At 43.5% G+C, this 18,329-nt stretch overlaps 1 protein-coding gene across 26 annotated transcripts in view; it reads right to left on the reverse strand.

The window, feature by feature from the left end:
- NCOR2 (nuclear receptor corepressor 2) overlaps positions 1-18,329 on the reverse strand; it is a 574,536-nt gene that overhangs the window by 22,651 nt on the left and 533,556 nt on the right. For 21 of the 26 annotated variants that reach the window (XM_069756005.1, XM_069756000.1, XM_069756002.1 and 18 more), the window contains 7 exons: positions 16,727-17,007; positions 10,014-10,362; positions 9,629-9,856; positions 8,336-8,584; positions 1,073-1,222; positions 354-464; positions 68-236 (listed from right to left, as the gene is read on the reverse strand). In XM_069756005.1, coding sequence (XP_069612106.1) covers positions 68-236; positions 354-464; positions 1,073-1,222; positions 8,336-8,584; positions 9,629-9,856; positions 10,014-10,362; positions 16,727-17,007 — 1,537 coding nt within the window. The remainder of the gene's footprint in view (positions 1-67; positions 237-353; positions 465-1,072; positions 1,223-8,335; positions 8,585-9,628; positions 9,857-10,013; positions 10,363-16,726; positions 17,008-18,329) is intronic. The other 5 variants (XM_069756016.1, XM_069756013.1, XM_069756014.1 and 2 more) reach the window with 1 other exon arrangement.

The following is an 18,329-nucleotide window of genomic DNA, read 5'->3' on the forward strand; positions in this document are numbered from 1 at the left end:
AGGAATTATTAGCATCATAAAAAACCCTTCAAGTAACTTTAGGTAATTGATCAATAGAAATATTTACCGTAATACGGAAGCAGTGGCACTCTCGGCACTTGTCATAAGGTTTTTCAAGCCGGTATTCTGAAGAACACTGGGACGCTGCTGAATATTCTCATGTGTTCGTGGGGATACTGGGGAATGTTGGAGACCATGACTCTGGGCTGACAAGCGTCCACTACTTTGCTCTGTTCCTGAAACAGAACAATCTGTGAAACTGCATGGAAATACAAACTTTGGGGTCTGAAGACCAGTTTACAATGGAAGGTTGGTACACTGCATGGAAATGCCCTTTAGAAATCATTCCATACCTGGTCTCCATATAGGAGCGTGCTCTACTGTTGTTGTAAGCACCGATTTCTCCCGATCTCGTTCTCGCTCTGAGGTTGATGAGGTTTGCTTGGTCATGTGTGTGGTTGTTGCTGTTACAGGGACATATAGGGTTATACAGGTAAGAAATATAGAAATAATATTCGATCACTACACTTTTAAATTATAGCGTAATAAAATAATAATAATAATTCGGCATTTTGACCCAACCTATACGTAAGAAAGTGACAGATTAATGTTCCAGTATAGTTTAAAGGCTCCCATACACATTAGAGTAATGTCGGCCAAAAATCCAATGTGTATGTGGCCCCTGAACAACAGATCGCTAAGGAAGATGGCAAACAGGTATGTTAGATTTTAGACTGCAGATAGCTTTGATCTCCAGGAAATAAGACACCACTATTTATCTCTCATTGGCATCTCTCACTTTCTCATGAAGAAGACAAAAGCGCTCAGCTGAATGAGTGCACCTGTATATGGGAGAGCGCTAGCCGAGACCAAATGGTTGACTAAAGCTTCTTCGTTCAGCCGACAGCCATCTAATGTGTATGACCTAAACAAATAGGACCACTGTCCTAATCTCTTCTGTAGGACCACACCACTGTTTGCCCACTAGTCAATGTTAATCATAAAGCCAGCAATTAAACCTTTTTTGGCACCTTACAAGAAATCTACCTAGAAGACACAGGCATGCAAGTACCTGGGGAGTGTGGGGAACTACTAAGTCTGTTGCTGAAAGTTTGTGGTCCTCCAGATATGTAAGTGATGCGGTCCATTGTTGCAGCAGATGAGGCTGAAGACTGAGGTATAAGGACAGGGAGATGTGGCACTTGAGAAAGGTCTATGATTCCTGCAATTATATAACAAGACAATGGATACAGTTATCCATTAGTTAATAGCATATGTGTATAAAATTGTATCTACTGTAGAAGTGTTACGTTACAAAGACAAACATCTAGACACGATTGATCAAGCAATTTTTGGTAATATTCTCTGGAAATGTCGCTAAACCTTTGCACATCTCCAAGTTGTAAGGAAATGTTGCTACTTTTGGTGTTTTTACACCAGTCCCAGCTAGCTCTGAAAATTTTATGAAAGTATAAAAGTGGCAAAGCTGATCATAGTTTACACCACAAAACTACAAACAGAAATGGATGCCAGCCCTAGCTGGAGTAACATTATTGCAGATGAAAGATGAGCCAAACTTATTAAGACATGCACACCTGCCTTTTAAAAGGGTTGTCAACTACTAGGACACCTCCTTCTCAATCTGAGTGTTTGCCCCATGAAAATAAAAACACCTATATTAACCTCTGGTGGCACTGGTGTCACTGTCCCCAACTTTGGGCATATAAGTAATCAAGAGGAAGTGGGCAGCCACCCGCAGAACTCACTTCCTGTTACTTATAAGTCCGAAGGCGGGAACAGTGACGCCGGCGCTGATAGGGCGCAGGGCTCATGTGACGCAACCTCACGTGAGCCCCGGAACGAGAGTGCCGACACCGCTAGAACAGCGCCAGCACCAGAGGCGACTATGAGTGTTTTTATTTTCAAGGGGGAAAACATTCAAAGTGAGAAGGAGTTGTCCTGGTCGTAGAAATCCCCTTTAATGCATTTTGCTCATCTTACCTTACTACAGCACACTCTTCATGAAGACTGGAGTAAACAACACTAGTCTGATGAATGAGGGACTTAGAATCTACCCACAGGATATGTGATAAATGTATCATCAGTGAGAGTCTGACCACTAGGATCCACACAGACCACAAGAATTGAAGTTCTGCATAAGTAGAGTATTAAAGTGCATGTGTGACCACCGTCCTATTCTCTTCTAAAGGTCTATGACAGCGGCAGTGTGCACGTGTGACCATCGTCCTATTCTCTTCTATAGGTCTATGACAGCAGCAGTGTGCACGTGTGACCACCGTCCTATTCTCTTCTATAGGTCTATGACAGTGGCAGTGTGCACGTGTGACCACCGTCCTATTCTCTTCTATAGGTCTATGACAGTGGCAGTGTGCACGTGTGACCACCGTCCTATTCTCTTCTATAGGTCTATGACAGTGGCAGTGTGCACATGTGACCACCATCCTATTCTCTTCTATAGGTGTATGACAGCGGCAGTGTGCACATGTGACCACCATCCTATTCTCTTCTAAAGGTCTATGACAGCGGCAGTGTGCACATGTGACCACCATCCTATTCTCTTCTACAGGTCTATGACAGCGGCAGTGTGCACGTGTGACCACCGTACTATTCTCTTCTATAGGTGTATGACAGCGGCAGTGTGCATGTGTGACCACCGTACTATTCTCTTCTATAGGTATATGACAGCAGCAGTGTGCACGTGTGACCACCATCCTATTCTCTTCTAAAGGTCTATGACAGCGGAAGTGTGCACGTGTGACCACCATCCTATTCTCTTCTATAGGTATATGACAGCAGCAGTGTGCACGTGTGACCACCGTACTATTCTCTTCTGTAGGTCTATGACAGCGGCAGTGTGCACGTGTGACCACCGTACTATTCTCTTCTAAAGGTCTATGACAGTGGCAGTGTGCACGTGTGACCACCGTCCTATTCTCTTCTATAGGTCTATGACAGCGGCAGTGTGCACGTGTGACCACCGTCCTATTCTCTTCTGTAGGTCTATGACAGCGGCAGTGTGCACGTGTGACCACCATCCTATTCTCTTCTGTAGGTCTATGACAGAGGCAGTGTGCATGTGTGACCACTGTCCTATTCTCCTCTATAAATCTATGACAGTGGCAGTGTGCACATGTGACCACCGTCCTATTCCCTTCTATAAATCTATGACAGCGGCAGTGTGCACGTGTGATCACCGTGCTATTCTCTTCTAAAGGTCTATGACAGAGGCAGTGTGCATGTGTGACCACTGTCCTATTCTCCTCTATAGGTCTATGACGGTGGCAGTGTGCACGTGTGACCACCGTGCTATTCTCTTCTATAGGTCTATGACAGAAGCAGTGTGCACGTGTGACCACCGTCATATTCTCCTCTAAAGATCTATGACAGGCAATGTCCACGTGTGACCACCGTCCTATTCTCTTCTATAGGTCTATGACAGAGGCAGTGTGCACGTGTGACCACTGTCCTATTCTCCTCTATAGGTCTATGACAGTGGCAGTGTGCACTTGTGACCACCGTCCTATTCTCTTCTATAGGTCTATGACAGAGGCAGTGTGCACGTGTGACCACTGTCCTATTCTCCTCTATAGGTCTATGACAGTGGCAGTATGCACGTGTGACCACCGTGCTATTCTCTTCCATAGGTCTATGACAGTGGCAGTGTGCACGTGTGACCACCATGCTATTCTCTTCTATAAATCTATGACATCGACAGTGTGCACGTGTGACCACCGTACCAATCTCTTCTATAGGTCTATGACAGAGGCAGTGTGCACGTGTGACCACCGTACTATTCTCTTCTATAGGTCTATGACAGAGGCAGTGTGCACATGTGACCACCGTACCATTCTCTTCCATAGGTCTATGACAGCAGCAGTGTGCATGTGTGACCACCGTACTATTCTCTTCTATAAATCTATGACATCGACAGTGTGCACGTGTGACCACCATTCTATTCTCTTCTATAAATCTATGACATCGACAGTGTGCACGTGTGACCACCGTCCTATTCTCTTCTATAGGTCTATAACAGCGTCAGTGTGCACGTGTGACCACCGTACTATTCTCTTCTACAGGTCTATGACAGCGGCAGTGTGCATGTGTGACCACAGTCCTATTCTCTTCTATAGGTCTATGACAGCGGCAGTGTGCACGTGTGACCACCGTACTATTCTCTTCTAAAGGTCTATGACAGAGGCAGTGTGCACGTGTGACCACCATCCTATTCTCTTCTATAGGTGTATGACAGCGGCAGTGTGCACGTGTGACCACAGTCCTGTTCTCTTCTATAGGTCTATGACAGCGGCAGTGTGCACGTGTGACCACCGTACTATTCTCTTCTAAAGGTCTATGACAGAGGCAGTGTGCACGTGTGACCACCGTCCTATTCTCTTCTATAGGTCTATGACAGAGGCAGTGTGCACGTGTGACCACCATCCTATTCTCTTCTAAAGGTCTATGACAGCGGCAGTGTGCATGTGTGACCACAGTTCTATTCTCTTCTATAGGTCTATCACAGTGGCAGTGTGCACGTGTGACCACCGTACTATTCTCTTCTATAGGTCTATGACAGAGGCAGTGTGCAAGTGTGACCACCGTCCTATTCTCTTCTAAAGGTCTATCACAGTGGCAGTGTGCACGTGTGACCACCGTCCTATTCTCTTCTATAGGTGTATAACAGCGGCAGTGTGCACGTGTGACCACCGTACCAATCTCTTCTATAGGTCTATGACAGAGGCAGTGTGCACGTGTGACCACCGTACTATTCTCTTCTATAGGTGTATGACAGCGGCAGTATGCACGTGTGACCACCGTGCTATTCTCTTCTATAGGTCTATGACAGAGGCAGTGTGCATGTGTGACCACTGTCCTATTCTCCTCTATAGGTCTATGACGGTGGCAGTGTGCACGTGTGACCACCGTGCTATTCTCTTCTATAGGTCTATGACAGAAGCAGTGTGCACGTGTGACCACCGTCATATTCTCCTCTATAGGTCTATGACAGGCAATGTCCACGTGTGACCACCGTCCTATTCTCTTCTATAGGTCTATGACAGAGGCAGTGTGCACGTGTGACCACAGTTCTATTCTCTTCTATAGGTCTATCACAGTGGCAGTGTGCACGTGTGACCACCGTACTATTCTCTTCTATAGGTCTATGACAGAGGCAGTGTGCAAGTGTGACCACCGTCCTATTCTCTTCTAAAGGTCTATCACAGTGGCAGTGTGCACGTGTGACCACCGTCCTATTCTCTTCTATAGGTGTATAACAGCGGCAGTGTGCACGTGTGACCACCGTACCAATCTCTTCTATAGGTGTATGACAGCGGCAGTATGCACGTGTGACCACCGTGCTATTCTCTTCTATAGGTCTATGACAGAGGCAGTGTGCATGTGTGACCACTGTCCTATTCTCCTCTATAGGTCTATGACGGTGGCAGTGTGCACGTGTGACCACCGTGCTATTCTCTTCTATAGGTCTATGACAGAAGCAGTGTGCACGTGTGACCACCGTCATATTCTCCTCTATAGGTCTATGACAGAGGCAGTGTGCACGTGTGACCACTGTCCTATTCTCCTCTATAGGTCTATGACAGTGGCAGTGTGCACTTGTGACCACCGTCCTATTCTCTTCTATAGGTCTATGACAGAGGCAGTGTGCACGTGTAACCACTGTCCTATTCTCCTCTATAGGTCTATGACAGTGGCAGTGTGCACGTGTGACCACCGTGCTATTCTCTTCCATAGGTCTATGACAGTGGCAGTGTGCACGTGTGACCACCATGCTATTCTCTTCTATAAATCTATGACATCGACAGTGTGCACGTGTGACCACCGTACCAATCTCTTCTATAGGTCTATGACAGAGGCAGTGTGCACGTGTGACCACCGTACTATTCTCTTCTATAGGTCTATGACAGAGGCAGTGTGCACATGTGACCACCGTACCATTCTCTTCCATAGGTCTATGACAGCAGCAGTGTGCATGTGTGACCACCGTACTATTCTCTTCTATAAATCTATGACATCGACAGTGTGCACGTGTGACCACCGTCCTATTCTCTTCTATAGGTCTATAACAGCGTCAGTGTGCACGTGTGACCACCGTACTATTCTCTTCTATAGGTCTATGACAGCGGCAGTGTGCACGTGTGACCACAGTCCTATTCTCTTCTATAGATCTATGACAGCGGCAGTGTGCACGTGTGACCACCATCCTATTCTCTTCTAAAGGTCTATGACAGCGGCAGTGTGCACGTGTGACCACCATCCTATTCTCTTCTAAAGGTCTATGACAGCGGCAGTGTGCACGTGTGACCACCATTCTATTCTCTTCTATAGGTCTATAACAGCGGCAGTGTGCACGTGTGACCACCGTACTATTCTCTTCTAAAGGTCTATGACAGAGGCAGTGTGCACGTGTGACCACCGTACTATTCTCTTCTATAGGTCTATGACAGCGGCAGTGTGCACGTGTGAGCACCGTACTATTCTCTTCTAAAGGTCTATGACAGAGGCAGTGTGCAAGTGTGACCACCGTCCTATTCTCTTCTATAGATCTATGACAGAGGCAGTGTGAATGTGTGACCACAATCCTATTCTCTTCTAAAGGTGTATGACAGAGGCAGTGTGCATGTGTGACCACAGTTCTATTCTCTTCTATAGGTCTATCACAGTGGCAGTGTGCAAGTGTGACCACCGTCCTATTCTCTTCTAAAGGTCTATCACAGTGGCAGTGTGCACGTGTGACCACCGTCCTATTCTCTTCTATAGGTGTATGACAGCGGCAGTGTGCACGTGTGACCACCGTCCTATTCTCTTCTATAGGTCTATGACAGAGGCAGTGTGCAAGTGTGACCACCGTCCTATTCTCTTCTAAAGGTCTATCACAGTGGCAGTGTGCACGTGTGACCACCGTCCTATTCTCTTCTATAGGTGTATGACAGCGGCAGTGTGCATGTGTGACCACTGTCCTATTCTCCTCTATAGGTCTATGACGGTGGTAGTGTGCACGTGTGACCACCGTGCTATTCTCTTCTATAGGTCTATGACAGAAGCAGTGTGCACGTGTGACCACCGTCATATTCTCCTCTATAGGTCTATGACAGGCAATGTCCACGTGTGACCACCGTCCTATTCTCTTCTATAGGTCTATGACAGAGGCAGTGTGCACGTGTGACCACTGTCCTATTCTCCTCTATAGGTCTATGACAGTGGCAGTGTGCACGTGTGACCACTGTCCTATTCTCTTCTATAGGTCTATGACAGAGGCAGTGTGCACGTGTGACCACCATGCTATTCTCTTCTATAAATCTATGACATCGACAGTGTGCACGTGTGACCACCGTACCAATCTCTTCTATAGGTCTATGACAGAGGCAGTGTGCACGTGTGACCACCGTACTATTCTCTTCTATAGGTCTATGACAGAGGCAGTGTGCACGTGTGACCACCGTCCTATTCTCTTCTAAAGGTCTATCACAGTGGCAGTGTGCACGTGTGACCACCGTCCTATTCTCTTCTATAGGTGTATGACAGCGGCAGTGTGCACGTGTGACCACCGTCCTATTCTCTTCTATAGGTGTATGACAGCGGCAGTGTGCACGTGTGACCACCGTCCTATTCTCTTCTATAGGTGTATGACAGCGGCAGTGTGCACGTGTGACCACTTCTTCCATACACCGTAAATGAAGCGGTGGTCATGTGTGCACATTAATGTTCTATATACACAAGGAAACAAGACCCCATTCTCAATCAGTGGGAATCTTAGTGGTCGGAAACTTCACGGATCATATACTGTTCGTAAGATGACTCCTTTAACCCCTTGTTGCTGACTGCTAAAAGGTCAGAAAAAGTAATTCAGAAAATACAGAGACGCCTAGCAGAGCTCACAAGGGAACCACACAGTGCAAATGTGCACATTCCATGTATTCAAACAACCTATTAAAAAGAATATTATTTAGATGTTACCATTAGCAATCAAACAGATGGTGATACTGGACACTCAAGGCAATCAGCACTTTTCATTGGGGAAAGCTTGCAAACAATTTTGATTGTCACACCATGGCCATGCTGAGCCCACCAGAATAGGAGCTGCTCTTTTGTATGAGCTCTATACTCCGGATAACCTAATTGAGCTTTTCTTGACACAAGGACTAACACAAATACATATTCTGTGAAATAGGTTTGCAGATTTAAGCCATTTCTTTTTTTTTTACGTGTGATAAAAACTAGAAGGAGTGAGACAGTAAAAATGAAGGACTGAAGTTTAAAATATGGACACAAAAGTATGGGACAGACATTCATTGCATACTTCGAGGACCTGCTGTGTAGTTGAGAGCCAGCGCAGGATCTCTTGGTTGCAGCCCACGTAGCATTTCAGCCCTCTGAGCCATAGCAGTTGATGGATTGTGATGCATATGCTGGGAAGTGATGTAGTCATTGATGATCGTCTGGCGGTTCTCCATGGCAGCAGTGTCTGGGTATCCACGAATGAGGTATGGTGGATAAAGATGGGGGTATGCTGGATTTGGGGCCAAATGTCTGGGTAAGTAGTAGGCAGCTGTAAAAATCATAAAAATTAAACAATTAACATAACTTAAATTTACCGTAATAACAACTTAAAGAAAAAGTATATCCCTACTACGTTAGCTGAAGAAAGTACATGCATTAGTGATTTCCATCAATAGCACTTTATACACAAACATTAGTCCTTTAATGATAAATACTGTCTCAGGCCGTGACAGTCAGAGAATAAAAAAACTCTACAAAGAAATGCAAAAAAAAGTTTCCATTGTTATTGGTGGGAGGCAATCACTTAAATAGTACCTAGTACCGCAATTACCGGTACTTTTTTAACATCTATAAATTGAGGGGTTGAAGCTCATGATTTCCAGGAGCTTAATTTCCAATTTTGGGCAGAGTCAAGCAAATTATTCCTTTTTGTATTTGTACTATTCTTCTTGATATAGCGGAATAGTCATCCTTGCATACAGTCACTTGCAGTTGTTTCAGTCATGTTAGCCACAAATAGTATAAGACACAGCTCTAAGGATGAGGGTTTGATGGAAACATAATTCGGGAGGCTCCAACCAGAGACCCTATTTTAATCATCATATTGGAGCAGTTTGGTCAGCAACAACAAAGAAAGCAATAGGGACCCGTCACTTGCTCAAAATATTGATTTAAGTACCTTGTAAAAATATCGGAGCTCCAATGATTCTGCCATTCATTTCTGTTTTATGCTGTGTTGCTCACTTCTCTGGGATTGTGCGTTTTCACCCCTCCCTCTAAGATGCAGCCAATAACAGCTTGGCAGGTTCTGAGATTGCTAGATGACCTTGGATTGGCAGTATCTGAGAGGGAAGAGTGAAAGCACACACCCCCCAGAGAAGACTCTGAAGAAACTCCTAGTTTCATTACAAGCAGAGATTTCACATAGTGTGCTACAGAATAAACAAAAGGTGAATATCTCTACTATTTAGCAATGCATCGTAAAAAAGTAAAAGAGCAGCAGAATCAGGGAGGCTCATTTTTTGAGCAAGTGACAGGTCCTCTTTAAACCTATTTTTGTGAAGCAGAGATCGCATACAAGTAGCTTCCCTACCTGCTTCTAGTGGGATACCTCTGGAAATAGCTGCAGGGTCAAAGGCTAAGGGTATGTGACTTCTGTACAAATCAGCTGGACTGACTCCACGGAATAAATGCTCATATGTTGACATGGCATGAAGGTGTTCAGGGACAGTTGTATGAGGTGACTTGGAGTTTGAGATTTCTCTGGGATTTGGGGTGCCCCTCCTTTCCTGGGTTATTGGTTTTCCAGAACTAATACTTCCTGTAGGTAAAAAACAACAACAATAAAAAAAATACATAGCTATTATGAATATTTAATATAACTCATAGATGGTCAAAATTATGATTTCTGAGTAGGAGCTAAGCTCAGGCTAGTAATCTGCTTTTTATTCCCACTCAGGATAATATATGATCTCTACCTTCATGGCTCCGCTGTGCCGATTCTCTTGTAGTCACAGGAGATCCTCTATTCAGATGGCCACTGTATGTTGCTCCATGGGGCAACTGATGATCCTCATACGAGAGCGGACTATGTCTGGGTTTGCCAGGGTCAGGAACAATTACAGGAGCTCCTCTGGTTATAGATCCAGAACTAGGTCTACTTTTCAGCATCATCTCATCATAAACTCGTTCCATAGTCCTTGGGTCTTGCAATGCCTCTATGGAGTGCAAAGAATGGTAGGCTCTACCAGTGCTACCAATTATGGATCGTACATCGTGCTTTTTGGCACTCATTGAAGAGCCACTGTCATACTTCAAAGGTGTACCCTGTATAAAAGGAGAGAATTAGAGGATATCAGAGGCACTGGTAAATCATGGTAATCGTGCAAACAGAAATCCAGTCACTTCAGAAAGACCAAATGATGTATAGATATTATGTTGGGTAGTACGAATACTTTATGACGCTCCATTTTCACTACAGCTCATTAGGATATTTTGTCTGTATGGTGAAGTAAAAATTGTTGGAATCTCTGTGCTCATGACGAGATTACAAAAGAGACTAATACATAACATTTTTGAAATATATAATTGGGTAAAGCAAAAAAATGCTGTCTAAGTGAAACAGTTCTGACCCTTTAAGAAAGAGAGCCTTTTGACAGCTGACGTGGGGCTTTCCATTGTCTCACTATTTTGTTCATTGTATGATACTTCATACTTCTCAGCTGGGAGGTTCCACTGTGAGAGTGTTCAGCATTTAAACACATGGGCGAGGAGATCTGTGCATATGTCTTATTTCATACTGGATGTAGTTATACAAGACGGAATGTAGGATGGATTCCTGTGTATGCTGAAGAAGCAGGAGGAAGTAGAGACTAGATGGAGGCAACAAAGGTTAAATCTATGACAGTAATTATCTTCATTGCTTCTGCTACTGGCCTTGTGTAGCAAGAGACTCAGATTAACCTTTTATAGCTTGTTCCATTCTCATGCAAATGAACCTTTTAGAAGCAGTTACTTTCTCCTACAGATTAACCATTTTGAAGCAGTGATATGCATTTCCTTCATCTGGGGTAATTAATGTACAGTGACATTTTTTTCAAGGCTCCTGGTGGTAGGGGAGGAAATTTTTCTACAGATTTCCATTTCACTGATTTGCCAGAAGAGACAACAAAGCTGCACTTACTCGGTCACATGCTCTATAGATTCTCTCTAAAGCTATGTGCACACGTTGCAGATTTGGGTGCAGAATTTTCAGCACAAAATTTGCATCTCCTGGCAGAAAATGCAGGTGCAGATTTGATGCGTTTTTAAAGTGGATTTTGTGCGGATTTGCTGCAGATTTTGTGTGGATTTCATGTTTTTTCATGTGTTGTGCAGAAACGCTGCAGATCCGCACAAAAGAAGTGACATGCTCCTCTTTTCAATCCGCTGCGTTTTCCGTGCGGAATTTTCCGCACCATTAGCACAGCATTTTTTTTTTCCTATTGATCTACTTGTACTGTAAATCACTTTGCGGATCTGCAGCGTTTCTGCGCGGAAAAAAACCGCTGCGGATCCGCAGTAAATCCGCAACGTGTGCACACGTATTCATGACCACTGCGGATTTTTCCGCACCAGATTTGATAAATCTGCAGGGCAAAAAAGCTGCGTTTTTGCTGCAGATTTATCGCGGATTTACCACGGTTTTTCTGTGGTTTTACAACTGCGGTTTTCCATAGAGGCAGCTGTAAAACCGCTGTTGAATCCGCAGAAAGAAGTGACATGCTGCGGAATGTAAACCGCTGCGTTTCCTCACGTTTTTTTCCGCAGCATGTGCACAGCGTTTTTGGTTTCCCATAGGTTTACACTGAACTGTAAACTCATGGGAAACTGCTGTGGACCCACAGCTGCAGAAACGCTGCGGATCTGCAGCGTTTTCCACAGCGTGTGCACATACCCTAACAGTTTTGATGTTTGGGAGCAGAGAACAGATATTATGCTCATTATGGTAACTAAGTAAAACCTGCATCCCTGTAATACTGGAGGGACAATATCCCATTTGCTAATAATATGTATTTGAGAATAATGTTATAATTTCATCTACTGTCACTGTTTGCATGCTTCAGATACAATAGGTTGTTTTTAAATTTTTGCTCGGTCTTTGAGGAGTGGATGGGCAAAGCCTGCCGATGTCCAGACTGAGATTTGGAAAACCATGCTCACATATTTAAGTCCTGTTTCGAATTCTTTGTTGGGATCTCTCAAAAGAAATACTAACAATCACTTTTGACTTCTGTCATGTAAAACTTGTTGATTCACAAAATATTATTTCTTTATAAGGGTATGTTTCCACGGTCAGTAAACGCTGCGGGTTTGACGCTGCGTACATCAGCAGCGTCAAACCCGCAAGCAACCAGATGTTACAGCATAGTGGAGGGGATTTCAAGAAATCCCATCTCCACTATGCGTTAAAAGATGCTTGCGGCCTCCCTGCGTAAACAGACATGAGGCACGTCTTTCCAGACTGCAGCATGTCTATTTAGTTTCCAATAGACTATCATTAGATGCGGTAAAACAGCATTATCTGCGGAAACGCAGCTTACTAATTTAAATAATGTTTTACCTTGTTTCAGCTGGAAGTTCGCATACACTGCAGTTCTCGCGATGAGATCAGCTGACCGCGAGAACTGCCGTGCACGTGACCGCCGCTCCGGTCACTAGCAAAGTTCTCAAGGTCAGCTGATCGTGAGAACTGCAGTGCAAGGGACCGCCGGAGACCGAGTTATCTCCAGTGGTCATCTACAAGCTCTGCTATGTCTGGATGTCAGGCTGGATGGTGGCATATTGCCACTGTTCAGCCAAAGGCATCCAGATGTAGCAGAGCTGGACTCGTGGGACACTCGGTAATTTGACTACGTCGGCAGGGAGTATTATGTTGGTTTATTGTTTTATTTTTGTTGCAGGAGATTGAGGGAGTCGGGGATTAGGCAATGCAGTAAGTATGGTTAATTAAGATTATTAAAGGACTTTGTTCTGGCTGTGACTTTATTGACCAAATGACTATAGGATTAGTAATAGATAGGTGTCTTATAGACGCCCCTCCATTACTAATCTGTGGGCTTGATGTCACGGGACAATACAAAGGTGACATCAACCCCACAAATATTACCCCACTTGCCACCGCTACAGGGCAAGTGGGAAGAGCCGAGTAAAGTGCCACAATTGGAGCATCTTTGGCGCAGCTTCCACTTGAAAAACTAATCAGGGAATTGAATATTTCTAGTTGAATTTGCTTTTAAAAACTGCACAATAAGTAGCTGAGCGCAAGCAAAATCTTGGCTGTGGATGTAATCTATAGAGATATTATATGGAACCTGTGATTGTGCATTTCGAAGTGCGGGCAGCATGAATAAGGGTATGTTCCCACGGTCAGTAAATGCTGCGGGTTGGACGCTGCGTATATCCGCAGCATCTAACCTGCAGTGGCCAGATGTTACAGCATAGTGGATGGGATTTGAAGAAATTCCATCTCCACTATGCGTGCAGGGACGCTATGTGTGCGGATACGAACATGCGGCACATGTCAATTTATCTTGAGGAGACACTCGGTTTTCGCAAGATAATTTTCCCGTCCAATGTATGGGATGTGGTGATTCTGCATGGTTCAATGAGCACATGCGAAATCACCTGCGTTCAAAAGCCGGCAGCACTTTGGACGGAGCAGACATGTGCTGCGTCCAAAGCGTTGCCGGTTCCTGACCGTGGGAACATACCCTTAGAGCCTGTCTGCGTGTTTGGAGCCAGGTATGTTTTACCTACTGACTTGCGGCAGTGATTCAGAGAGAATGAAATTTGAAAAGCTGGCCGTGGACTTGAGATCTGACTAGTTTGGTGTGGCCCCTGTACAGTCCCAGGTGACAGGTCTTGCCCTATGTACACACATGAAAGAGACCTGTCAATCAGAGAGTGTTAAGGAGAAGTCGCATGGGTGAACATCTTCAGACTACTCAGGTCTCTCCTTATAGTCTACGCCGCAGCAGTTCATGACAGACAGACCTGGTTGCAATGGCACAGCCCAGGTCTGATTCATGCTCCCCGTGGTTTGGTCAGAATGAATCTAATGCCCGGTGACCATCCAGTAATACTCAATGTTTAAGGAGGCTGAATAATTGCACAAAGAGGAAAAGGTGCTTTTATTAGGTTTTATTAGGTTTAGTTTATGTAAAATTTGGTCATATTAGAAAGGCCGATAATCCCATTATAGAGATGTTCACTAACTGCTTAAATACATATTTTCCTGATAAAAACTAGAAACAAAGCAATAAACCCAGTAGAGGCAATCCATAAAGAACAACCTATATGTATAGACATGTCTGTATAGAATACCCATCCATATGTATCATGTGATGGGATAAGTCCCTTCTTCCCATAGCTATACTCGTCAACTAAAATTAATAAGGAAAATATTCTCAAAAACATTAAGGACATTTTGCTTGCTGGGATGAATATTTCCTTCATCTGTGAATACTACAATAATCTCAGCCTTCATATTATCCAACCAGACTCTCCATAAATAAGGATATCCTGGTCTGAAAAAGATAAAATGAACACAAGGAGGTCTCTCAGACCAAAGGAAGTAAGCAGTGTACAATCCTTTCGCACATCACAGGAATAGCACCATCCATGGAAATAGGAGACACCGACGTAGGAGCCAAAGTAGCTAGTAAGCCATTAGTGGAATCAGGCAATGTAGGAAGGGTGCGATTTTAACAAAGCCTTTTTTATATGAAGTAAACTTTTCCAGACCTTCGTCCAGGGCCGTATATCGGTAAGCACAGTGACACAATGACTTTCATGTCAGCATCTGGTCGCTGTGTAGCCAGGACACACCTTTATGGCCATCTGCCCAGTGACTAAAAACAACAAGAAATCAGCCTCAGGACTCCCACACTGCGGTGCCAACTAGGCCAAAGTGTGCCGCGATCCCTTACCCCATCAGTCTCACTGCGATTGCACAAGGCAGCTGTTTTCATAGACACTTCTTAGAGAGGATATTTCTGAAGATAAAGCCTTCATAACAAATATTACATATCTATTTAACCAGTTCATGCCTGGGCCATAGGTGTTCTAAAATTTTCCATATCCGGATTTTCAAATATTTTTTTCCTCTTTCTCGGAATATATGTGGGAAGTTTTATAGGCCTTTTTTGCTGTCTTTGGGGGAAAATATGAAGAAAAATAGGAAGTTGGAGCTAGAAACCGCAATTCAGGCTGACAGTTCCTTTTTTGGTTTGGTTTATTTATGCTGGTTTTAATTTTATTTTTGCTCTTTTTTCTATTTATTTTTTCATTTATTAGAAAGTGTTAAAAGACCTTGAGGCCATTTTAACATATTAATACATTATTTTTATTGCAAATTTCCACTGCAAACTGGTATGCTAGCCCCAGTTAGAGGGGAATATCAGCCTCCTGCTTGAATAGCAGAGGTCACTAAGTTTCCTATGACCCAGAAGCGCCTTTTCACTCCCTACACCCAGTGATCACATGAACGCACGGTCTGCAAGAGGAAGAAGTGACGATGCTTCCCTAACATATGCGCTGGTTCAGCGCTGTGTATACAGAGATCGTTAAGGTAAACCTTGTAATAAAAATGATTATCTTCTCTATGGGTAGTCTGGCTGTATCTGACAGCTGGATCCACACCCACACAACTTCACAATATCATGCTAGCTGCTTAGATTGACTTTTCAGAAGGTCAATGTAGGGATCAGTGTGAACTGCAGGGACGTTTATAGTCTATGGCCAGTCCAAAAGTGATTAGAGTAAACTTGGACTGTACATACTGAGAGTTTATAGGGTTCACATTTTACAGTTTGGTACTAGTGACCTCCCCAGATTAACGTTCTCTATTATATAGGTTCTTTCGGTATATAAAATGGCACACAATTTCATGTAACATTTTTATTAAAACCTCAGTTGTGCTGTTTATTTTCATTTTTCACTAGTCAACTCGTTATCATCACAGGCAGATTTCCAATGAGAAAAATCACAAATCTATGAATGAGACAAGACATATGATTGAGGTGATGGTTACAGCTCACCTTCTCTCCCCCTCCCTGCAAAATGACCTTTGCACAAATCGCAAAGTTTACACAGAAAATACTTCTACAGAAGTCAATGAACATCTCCAAATGCTTGTTTCCTATGGTTCATGAGGCTGATGCAAGATGTGTCTATAAACTGTTACTAAAGGTGTTGTCTAGGACTAAAGAATTGATAACGTATCCTTATATTGAGTCTTCAATATGAGATTGGTAGGGTGCGAAACATAGCACCTCCTCAGCTCAAATCTGATCACAAGAAAAAGTCATTAGAGGTTTATTCTCCAACAAACCTTTTAAACAGCAGCTCAGGATAGAGGATCTCCTCCATGTTTTCCCATCTAGTAAGATCTGTGCAGATTAGCCTTCATTTAAGAGCATTACCTTAGCACATATCCTTAGAACCCTCATTGCTCACTCACAAATTTGGTAATATAACATGGCCACCTGATTACAAACCAGGCATTGGCTCCAGGTTGGCATCTCTTAGCAGGGGTAATTATCTATTTTAAATGTATTGGTCAAAATTATGGATTTGGTTAACAGTAACAACAAGCAACACAAAAAATGAATCACAATAAAGATAGACATTAGTAGACATTACTACATACCTGTGTAATTGACCCTTCCTTATGAGGCCGAGGATTAACTTGAATCTCGGCACCATGTCTCATTTCTTCCCTGGGAATCTCATGAACAGATCTACCGATTTCCTTCACCGTGGCCACCACATCATCATGTGTCTTCAATTTGAGTGGGCCTGAAAGACCCTCGTGAGCTCGGACTTTGTAGGCATCGGATAGGCTTCGTGGTGGAGTGCTTTCTCTCTTGAGCTGCTTGGCTTCTCTGCGGAGGTAGTCTTCTTGAGCCTCAATGTAAGCGCGTGGGATCCCTGGACAAACGGCATGAAATGTTATCAAAAAGCTTTACCAGCTCAAGTTCAGTAGACAAGCAATTAGTGAAAGAAAAGTTTACCATAAAATGTCACAAAAACATTGTTTACTTTGACCAAATGCAAAATTATATAAAAACAAGGTAGCAAATATCCATCGATCAGGGCCATGTCCTCACTTGGAGCATGTGTCATTTGTATATGCAAAACTGACCTGAGATGAACTGAACCCATTTAGTATAATCTGTGTGTCTGGACTAAAATGTATCAAAATTTTGCGGTACAGATCTACCCAGCTCATGCTTGTCCTCAGAACATAAACTCCATGTACCTGAACAGTGGTCCTATCAATGATAAAGGGGCTGTCCTGCCTTAGGCTACAATTCTGTAGTCACTATGTACCACTGCAGATTTGTGAATCCTCACATAGTGTGGTCACGTGCCAATTAGATGAGTGCAAGTGTATTGAGTGAGTCCGGACAAGTCTAGTTGGAATGTGGCCGGAGGAATGCAAATCACATGAAGGCAGTGCACCGCAAGTATCGGTACCAGGGAATCCTTGCAGCGTGCTCAATGTGAGGATTCAGAAATATTTCAAATACATGCACTGTTCACATGATACTTGGGTGGACAGAGCGATGAGCGGTAAGGATCAGAACCCATTAATAGTACATTCATAACCCCTTCACCCCCGTCAGCCCTGTCAATATGGCCATGTGAGGGATTGTTTATGTTGGACGCATTTTACTTTTGAACGACATTATCGGTTTTATCGTATTGTGTACTGGAAAACAGGAAAAAAATTCCAAATGTGGTGAAATTGCAAAAAAAAGTTCAATTACACACTGTTATTTGTAATTTTTTACCATGTTCACCAAACGCTAAAACTGACCTGCCATCATGATTCTAAAGGTCATTAGAAGTTCGTAGATTCCAAACTGCATAGGTTCTTTTTATACTTAAGTGGTGAAAATAAATCCAAACTTTGTCAAAAAAAACAACAAGAAAAAAAATTGCATCATTTTCCGAGACCCCTAGCATCTCCATTTGTTGTGATCTCGGGTTGGGTGAAGGCCTATTTTTTGCGTATCAAACTTGTGTTTTTAATGATACCATTTTGGTGTAGATACAATCTTTTGATAGCCCATATTTGCATTTTAATGCAATGCTGCGGCAACCAAAAAAACCCAATTCTGGCGTTTTGACTTTTTTTTGCTACGCAGTTTCCCAAATGGATTAATTATTTTTATATTTTGATAGATTGGGCGATGCTGAAAGCAGCAATACTTAATAGGTCTATTTTTTCATTGTTGTTTTATTTG

Source organism: Ranitomeya imitator, chromosome 1, assembly GCF_032444005.1.
Source record: "Ranitomeya imitator isolate aRanImi1 chromosome 1, aRanImi1.pri, whole genome shotgun sequence".
Lineage (NCBI taxonomy): Eukaryota > Metazoa > Chordata > Amphibia > Anura > Dendrobatidae > Ranitomeya > Ranitomeya imitator.